Source organism: Octopus sinensis, linkage group LG2, assembly GCF_006345805.1.
Source record: "Octopus sinensis linkage group LG2, ASM634580v1, whole genome shotgun sequence".
In the NCBI taxonomy this organism is placed as follows: domain Eukaryota; kingdom Metazoa; phylum Mollusca; class Cephalopoda; order Octopoda; family Octopodidae; genus Octopus; species Octopus sinensis.
In genome coordinates this window covers 185,829,937-185,839,936 of record NC_042998.1, presented here as the reverse complement: position 1 = coordinate 185,839,936, position 10,000 = coordinate 185,829,937, and the positions used below count along the sequence as shown (strand labels likewise).

General features: G+C 37.2%; 1 protein-coding gene across 1 annotated transcript in view; it reads left to right on the top strand.

Moving 5' to 3' along the window:
• The window catches only part of LOC115232457 (deoxyribonuclease gamma-like), a 105,773-nt gene that overhangs the window by 48,665 nt on the left and 47,108 nt on the right, over nt 1-10,000 (top strand). The window contains exon 2 of the mRNA XM_029802338.2: nt 7,706-7,803. Within this exon, the coding sequence (XP_029658198.1) occupies nt 7,706-7,803 (98 nt within the window). The remainder of the gene's footprint in view (nt 1-7,705; nt 7,804-10,000) is intronic.

Below are 10,000 nucleotides of genomic sequence, written 5' to 3'. Positions count from 1 at the left end.
TGTTTCAATTATCTTTGACGATCTTAAAATGACTGCTTAAAATGAAAACTACCTGCTAATTAATAAGTGAATAAATCTACTCTGCTAACCTCCCTTCTTTCTGTAGATTTGCAACCTCCCCTCCTCATCCTCATCCTCCTCATCATCATCCACATCATCATCCCCCTCCTTCTCCTCCTCCTCATCATCCTCATCATCATCATCCTCATACACCTCCTCCTCCTCCTCCTCATACTCCTACTACTACTACAGTTCTGTCTTTTCTCCCCCACTCATCCACTCGCTTGCTTTTCCCATGCTTCTGTCTCATCTTTATACTTTCACTTCATTCAACCATCTATTTGATATTCATGTACACAATACATATAAACATGTATACACACACACACACATGCACACACACACACACATTTACAAACTCACACATTCACACACACAGGCGTGACTGTGATAAAAGAGTTTGCTTTCCAATCACAAGCCACTTGCCCACGTGGTTGGGAACCACATGGGCAAATGTCTTCTACTGCAACCGCGGGCAGAGCAAAGCCTTGTAAGTCGATTTGGTAGACGGAAACAAAATAAATCCCGTCGTGTGTGTGTGTGTGTGTGTGTGTGTGTGTGTGTGTCTGTGTGTATCTATGTGTATGTGTACCTTTATGTCTGTATTTATTCCCAACCATCCCATGAGACCCGGTGTTGGTGCGTTTGTATCCCCGTAACTTGGCGGAGCAGCGAAAAAAACGATAGAATAAGTACCAGGCTTAGAAATGTAAGTACTGGAATCGATTCGTTCGACTAAAATTCTTCAAGGCGGTGCCCCAGCATGGCTGCAGGCTAATGACTCAAACAAATAAGAGATAAAAGATATATATTCATGTAAAGTTATTTTAACACACTCAAGTACAGTTAGACTTGAGAAGACCTTCTGCTGCAGAAATAGTCCCGAAGGAAAATTTTCCTCCAAGACAATATGTGTAAAAATACATTAGGCTGTGAATGATGTCATTGGATCGCGGGGAACGTGGTTTTCTGCATTCTTTTGCGTTGTCAGCTTCGAATGCTAAATCTGCCTTTCGTAACCCGAAAAGAACGAATTCGTTCTTATATTAGAACAGTCTGTTTGCTGATAAGCATGAAGCTTCATCAAGCTTGAATCAAATAAATGAAGTCGCATGAAATAGCTTTGAGTAAAATATATTTGTGTAAAGCAATATTAACCACACTCGGACATGGGAAGACCTGCTATAGAAATAGTTCCGGGAGAAAATTCTTCTACTAGACGATATATGTGAAAACACATTCGGCTTTCACATGTACTAGCAGTATCACCCAGCGTTGCTCGGGTTTGTTTCGACCCTTTAGAATTGGAATTTTTGAGAAGTAAAAATTTTGCATTGTATAGCTTTAAGTGAACATTTCTCTGTTTGAAATTCACCGAAAAATGGCGACACAGCAGTAAAAAAAATCGTAAAAAAATAGGGATTTTCATTAAAAAAAGCACCTTTTTGAAATAAATAATTTTTGGTCTTAACATAGTCCGATTTGAATTTTTTTCTTCTACGGAAGGAAGAGCAAGCCTTCTTCTATCATGCTTTCAATTTTGGTCAACTTGCGCCGCAGGGTCTCGGAGAAGATAGTGTTAGTTGAAGGCTACCAAACCTGCCAAACTTCAGCTTTATATATAGAGAGATTTGCATTCTTTCTCATCGTCTGCTACGGACACCATATCTGCTCTAAACAACCCGAAAAAGAACACGTTCGTTCTTATATTGAAACACCATACAATACGTGTACTGAAGAGAGTAAGGCTTGGTCAAGCTATAATTCAGTCGCACGAAGCAGCGTTGCATAAAATATATTCATGCAGTCATATTTAACTCACTCTAGCACACTCGGACTCGAGAAGATCTCCTGCTGTGACAATAGTCCCGAGAGAAAATTCTCCACCTAGACGACTGCGTGAGAACACATTGGGTTGTGAATAGTGCCACTAAATCGTGAGACGCATACGCTTCTGCGTTCTTGAACACCAAATTTGCCTTTCACAGGCTAAAAAAAAAATCGAAATCGTTCTTCTTCCAGAACTTCAACTCTTCCACTTTGTGATGCCTGAAAATGTCATGGATGATACCACTACTTTACCAAGCTGTGCATTAGTGGAATCAGAAGAAATAATTGAATAACTATTAAATTGATAGAATTACTTTTATTCGGCTCGAAGGTATTAAATTACTGCCTGTGGCTTGAGTTGATTTGCCAGTGCAACATTCATATTTTCGATTTGTACGATATATTTTGCATTAAAAGAAATTAAGTTTAATATTTAAAGAATATAATGACGAACGCTGCAGAAGAAGAGGTAAACTTTCGGTGAATCGAGTCCAGGAGGCATTTTTAATTCTCCATAGAAACTATTTCATTCTTTTATGTTATTAACTCTCTTGGGGCGTCACATCACTTGCCTCTCTTTTAAATATTAAAAACTGCTTCGTCTTAGCAGAAAGAAACCAATATTCAATTGATAAATATGCCGCTTGGCTATTGTGGTGACTCAACTATAACCTTGTCCAGATCAGTTGACTTCAACTTGATTGCTGGCATCTCGTTGGAAATAAGTTAGTGAAAAGGTAAAATACATTACATGAGAGCAAAGTGCAAAGTTACATCTTAAATCAATTAAGCCTGGTAAAAATTTGTTCTCGATATGTATATATATTCATTCACCTTATATACCTACACATATTTTTTTCATCCTTTCGGGATCGATAAATAAAGTACCAGTTTCGCACTGGGGTCGATGTAATCGACTTAATCCCTTTGTCTGTCCTTGTTTGCCCCCTCTATGTTTAGCCCCTTGTGGGCAGTAAAGAAATATATATACCTACACATATTATATCAGTGATTGTCAGTCTTTTTGACTTCATAGTAAAATTGCTGGTGCACTTTGCATGGAATGTTTTAAAGCTGAAATTCTTTCTTAATTTCAAGAAAACAATTTGTTACTGTGCTTTATTAAAGCACAGTAACAAATTGTTAAATATATTTAGTTAAGGATCACGAGTGAGCTACCATAGTTTCACGTGATTGATTTATAAATCGACCAATCAGCGTGAGCCTGTGATGTTATACGGCTCTTCAGGTGATTTAAAATTCGTCCTATTTTCACCCTTTAAAAACTATTTGGTGCCTAACTCCGCCAAATATCCTCAGCAGATCGCTAAGACGGACGGCCTCGGGCACTCTCGTAGACCACCACTTGAGCAATCACAGAAAGCTGACCGCTAAGACCAGACCACCTTGGATACTCAGACAGACCAGCCCGAGCCCGAAATGACTTCAGACACTTAGGCATCATGTACCACAGCTAGCCTTCTACAAGATACAGTGCGGTTCTCTTTTCCCAGTCGGAGTTTATATAATTAGCATCTTATTTCGTAAACAGCCAACGCAGTAGATCATGTCCTGCATTAAATATGTTAAAAGTTAAAAGGTCGTGAGTTAACTCGTTTATTTTATACACGCAGCGAACTAGACCACATGACAATGGACTTTAACAGTATAACGCACACAAACAAGCAACCATCACGACATTGGTGAACAAGCACCTCACAACATTGGTGACAACGCATCCTCACGACAAATCTTTTAAAACCTTAAATGTTATTTTTAGATTCCCATTAAGGCATAGCGTCTAAGAACCATTATATTATGCAGTCAAAAATACGTAAACAAATATAGGAAAACAAAATTTTGGAGCGTGAAGCTGAATTTAAAGAATTTTTACAATGTTCCTTTAACAGCCAATATTCGTAGATTGGAAAGCAAGATTAAATATAAGCCATTAAAGCTAAGTTTTATTAGTGTAATATTATGTAGAAGTAAAAGAGTAAACGGTGCAGATCCATCCTGAAATAATAATTTGCTCATATCCTTAATATTCTCATGTGAAGGTATTAACAATATAAGCAAATTAGTTATTTTTGAACTAAATGTAAATTGTTAATTTATTTTACCGTAAAATTTAAGTAAGAAAGTAAATTTACAGTGTTGTAGCCCACCATATGTGTGTGTGTCTTTTTGTCGGTGTTCGTTCGCTACCACAGCTTGGCAATCGGTGCTATTTTGTTTACGTCCCCGTCGCTTAGATATTCGGTCGATTCGCTTCACTAAAAACTCCGCAGGGCGGTGCCCCAACACGGCCCCAATCTAATGAGTGAAACAAGTAAAAGACAAAAAACAGAAGATGTGACCGCGTGTGTATCGTTGGCGATTTTTTTCCTCCGTCTTCCCTTCCTTGGATCTTTCCTTTTCCTATGTTTCTGACTAAGAGCTCCGCTCGAAACGTTAAATCCTCCTTCTTTCTTTCATTTCCTGGGCGTCCAATAACACTATACTTGTTCCACGTCCTCGCGTTGTTGTTTTCTCTTTGTGTTTTCATGTTTGGATTAACTATATATATATACATACATATATATATATATATATATATTATATATATATATATATACACAAATCCACACACACAGACACACAAATCCACACACACAGACACACAATGAGGGAATATATATACATTGACACACATGTATGCATACATACATGCATGCATACATACATGCATGCATACACACATGCATGCATACATACATACATGCATGCATATATACATAATTGTGATAAAGTATCAATGTAAGAAATAATCTATATTATGAAGCTATTGGCAATATGTGCTTGTGTGCATGTGTTTATGTGTGCGTGTTTGTTTGTGTATGTGTGTATGCGTGTGTGAATGTGTGTGTGTGTGTATGTATGTGTGTGTGTGTGTGTGTGTGTAATCTAAACTCCAATGCGATTCGTTAAATCACATTGTGCCAGTCCATCATACCATCACCTATCCCACCAACCAGTCTCTTTAAGTAGGCAAAACCTTACGCCGTCTCTCACACCAAACAAATCCCTGTCTTTAAGTCTTCCTGTGTTACAACGCCACACTTTATTCTGTAAATCCACATATTACAGCATATATAAATATTCTTAAAATGGCGGGCGGAAAAACTTTTTAATTAAACTGTTTTTTCTCGAAAATTTTCAGAAACTGCACCCAATTATTATTTACCTGTAGCAGGTCTCTACCTAAATTTTAAGCTCTCCTGCTTTCTCTGGAAATGTGTGCGTAAAGGAACAAATAGGATCTTTCAAAGTGAGCGATTACGTCAGCGAAAATCTAGCCAATCAAATTACAAGAAACACATCCTGGATTTTTTGAGTGATGACGTTATCACAGATCTCTCCAATAAGATTTGTTCTGGGACTCTAGAGACCAGATCTTACGACAAAGTAAAGGAAAATTTGAATGATAAACGGTACATCATGAACGAAGTGTAACTGCCGGCAAATTCTCGGTCTTTTGAAGTAACCACAGTTCTGACTGTCAAAATGCTGGATTATGAAAACAACTGTCACTGCTAACTCTAAAACACTCACCACTTCCTCAGACACGTTTCTAGTGTTCTCTTGAACATCCATTTTCTTTTTCTGCCTTGAACGGTACTCGTGAACATAACTTAATTCTCTTTTCCTGGAACAGTAATGTTGCCCGGAAGCTTGAAGAAGACAGTAGAATTGACACGGAGTGCAGTCTCTTTTTGGACACAAGACCACTACATCACGCTTTGAAGGCTATGCGTTTACAATCCAGTAACAGGAAATTGCCACAAAGTACCTGGTAAACAAGAGAGACAATGTAAATTCGTGAAAATATAACAAATGCACACATAAAACTGAAAGTTTTCGTTCTCATTCATCTAACATTGTTACAACTTCGATTTATTCCAGTTCCAATGTTCCATATAATAACGTCGGTGAATAATCGTTATGCAAAATATAAACAAAGAGAATGAACTGGACTAAATTAAGGCATTTTCCCCACAAAGTATGATAAAGGAGATTCAGTAGTCTATGTAATATTTTGAATAATAATTCATTTTTTTACGATGATATTTAAACAAAATTTAAATAACTATATAGCACAGGTTTTACCTGCAATTAAAGTAGTTTTGAAACAAAATCCATAATAGATTTATAGACGAACCTTTTAAGTTGTAAAAAAAAAAGCACTTTAATATATTCATTGATAAAAACATTGTAATTGTTTTATGAAACCAGACTAAATTTACAATTATTTTAGAATATAGTTAACACACATTGGAATGTAATTTAGATAGAAAAATTGTAACGAAAGGGTTTAATCAATATTTCTGATCATTATAAAATACTGAGTTGGCTCCTTTTAAGTAACTTATTCAATGTTTTGCAGACGAAATATGGCTGTTACTAAAAACTAAAAAGAAATAAACAAATAAGTGTGAACTTTTATTTTTGATTATTCATAAGTTGATTTTAGTGAATTAATAATGAATATTTTAGAGGTATCATTTTTAAAAAAAATATTTTATAGTTTTATCAAATAATTATTTTATACATGTGGGAGTATGTATGTATGTATGTCTTTTTTTTTACTATAAATCTTCCACTGAGGAGGGAGCCGGTTTCCAACAAAGATACAAGACTCCATCTTTGGGGTGTAGTTAACACAGACAAATTCACATTTGGAATTTGAAAAAAGTCTTGCATATTTTTAATGTTCTACTCACAGATTGGACTTGTAATGTACGAATCAGCCGGTCAATTTTTCTTTCTGAAAATCCCAGTTTATCCACGTCTCCATTAAGCATTTACTAACAAAAGCTAGTGTTCCAATTATTATTGGTATGAATTTGAATTCATAATCTGGATATAGAAGCTGGAAGGTTTGAAGCAGTTGTCCATAGATATCTTCTTTTTCTTCGATTTTCAAAGAGATATTTATATCTGCAGAGCAGCTGACCTCTATGATGGTACATTCCTTTGCCCCTCTGTACCAAACAACAATATCCGGCCTGTTATGCTTGCATTTAACAGACGTCTTGGTGGGAATATTCCACCAGTATTCCTTCAGTTGGTGTTTATTAATGTATTCCAAAACAGGGATTTTCTAAATTTATTTCATATGTTCATATTGTTCATAATGGAGCTTCCGGCTGGGATGCCAAGCAGTACAGTATGTTTCCAAATTTCTAGCAGAGTGAATTGCGTTATAATGCTATTTTTCTCACAGACGGTGCCCAACTAACCCTACTATGCTGTGTAGTCGACAAAATCAAAAATAATGTGCCTACGTGAAATTAAAAATAAAAAATAGTGACAATTTACCATCGCGTCCTGTATATATATATATAGGTGTGTGTGTGTGTGTGTGTGTGTGTGTGTGTGTGTGTGTAGTAAAATCGACCATAAGTGTACTGTGAACTTGGTGCGGAGAGTGGAAAATCCAACATACATTTCGGATTGAGTACTTTTTCAGGAGTCAACAACGTGTGAGCTTGCGCATGTGTGTGTGCGTGCATCTGTGCGTGCGTGCTTGTGTGTGTGTGTGTGGTGTGTGTGTGTGTGTGTGTGTGTGCGTGTGTGTGTGTGTGTGTGTGTGCGTGTGTGTGTGCGTGTGTGTGTGCGTGTGTGTGTGTGTACCATCATCTGAATAAACAGACATTTCCAGGCTCTTTCATGTTATTGAATACTCTGCTCTGAAATTAAAGTTCTTGCAGATTTTTTTTTAACGTGTATATACAGCAATATTTATCATTCTTTCTCTATATTTGTTTTACAGATTGTTGCACGCTACGAAATTGTTTTCTTACAACAAATCAAAGGAATGACTGATGATGATGTGGAAACACTCATGAGTAAAGTGAAACAACGTACAAGGTATTTATTTACGATTGTAAATCCTCATCCTCGTCCTCATCTTCCTCCTTACCCTCGTCGTCGTCATCATCATCATCATCATCATCATCATCAAAAGCACGAACACGACTAACAACAGCTAATATTTATTGGTATTGATTTCTAATATTGCACCATACTGGAAGTTTGGAGGGCTTCAGTCGATTTCAAACACTTCAAACATTGACCACTACTACTACTACTACTACTACTATACTACTACTACTACTACCACCACCACCACAACCACCACCACCACCAGAACCACTACCACTCGCTTCATCATCACCAGAAGGATGAAAGGCATCGCCATCCTCAGCAAGTTATCAATACTTCAATGGTCAATAAAATAAGCATCATTAAAGGCGACGAGCTGGCAGAATGGTTAGCTCGCCAGGCAAGATGTTTAGCGGCATTTCGTCCATCTTTACGTTTTGAGTTCGAATTCCGCGGAGGTCAACTTGCCTTTCATTCATTCGAGGTCGATGAAATAAGTACCAGTTGAGTACTGGGGTCGATGTAATCGACTTATCCCCTCCCTCGAAAATTGCTGGCTCTGTGCCAAAATTTGAAATCAATGAAATATGCAGCAGTAAAGAACTGGAGTATTTTAAAATCGACTCTAGTTATCGATCCTGCTAATTTATAGTCTTATACCTACTTAGCTATCGTTATTTTTATTATGTACATCCTTAAAGCTGCGAGCTGGCAGAATCGTTAGCACCCCGGACGAAATGCTTAGCGGTATTTCGTCTGCCGTTACGTTCTGAGTTCAAATTCCGCCAAGGTCGACTTTGCCTTTCATCCTTTCGGAGTCGATAAATTAAGTATCAATTACACACTGGGGTCGATGTAATCGACTTAATCCGTTTGTCTGTCCTTATGGGTAGTAAAGAAATAGGTATTTCGCCCGTCGCTGCATTCTGAGTTCAAATTCAGCCGAGGTTGACTTTGCCTTTCATCCTTTCGGGGTCCATAAATTATATACCAGTGAAACACTGAGGTTGATGTAGAAATGATTATTAGGTACATCTTATCAGTAATAAAATCTGCGACGATAAACGGCGTACTGATCTGTTGGACATTGACTGATGCGGAATTAGCGACCCGGTCTAATTTTAATGTTTTCATTTCAAGTTTTAATTCGCTATTAGTAAACAACTACGGTAGATTATTGAAAGAAATATTTACTAAGTTCACAAATTTAAATATTCGGCACAAGATAATTTTTAACGTGCTTTTATTTTTTCATTCCATGTCTATCTCATTCATTGTTTGCAATGTTCTCTCTCTCTCCTCCCTCTCTCTCCTTCTCTCTCCTTCTCTCTCTCTCTCTCTCTCTCCCTCTCTCTCTCTTTCTCACCAGGTTTGATTTCTTTATAACACAAATATCACGTTAAAATTTTGCAATTCAACATTGGGCGTCCAAAAAATATGGGCATTTTACTTGAATTCGCACATTTCGTTAATTTCCGTAAAATTTATTTATTTATATTCTTTTTCCCGCCGTGTTCAGCTCCATGTATTTGTAGTCAGTCACACACGCACACGTGTGTTTTTGCATGTACGTTTCTATACATTTATGTATGTGTGTGTGTGTCTGTGTATGTGTGAATGAAGGGGTGTGTTGTGATGTATATGAACATACATAAATACATATGCATACATGTTTTTTGCATGTATGTGTGTGTGTGAGAGAGAGAGAGAGAGAGAGAGAGAGTTCTATCTAAGTGGCAATCTCTTTCTCTCTCTCTCTCTCTCTCTCTCTCACGCACACGTACATACAAGAAAGATGTATGTCTATTTATGTATGTACGTATACATGACAACACCCCTTCACTCTCTCTCTCTCTCTCTCTCTCTCTCTCTTACACATACACACACGCACGTCCATTTCACCTGTTGTTTGATACTGTATTATATGTATCTGTGTGTGTGCATGTGTGTGTATGCGCGCGTGTGCATGCAGCGTTCCAAAATCGTCAGAAAAAAACAGAGGAATTTTCTCTCTTGATGCTTCTGGTGGCACAGGTAAAATATTTGTAACATTGCTTCTCTCCAATGTAAAGCAACAAAAAAGAATTGCAGTTGCTGTACCATTGTCTGGCTTTGCTTTTAAATAACCACTAAACCTGGTCACGAGTGACAGTCTAATTTGTAACATAAGCAAAGATTCAGA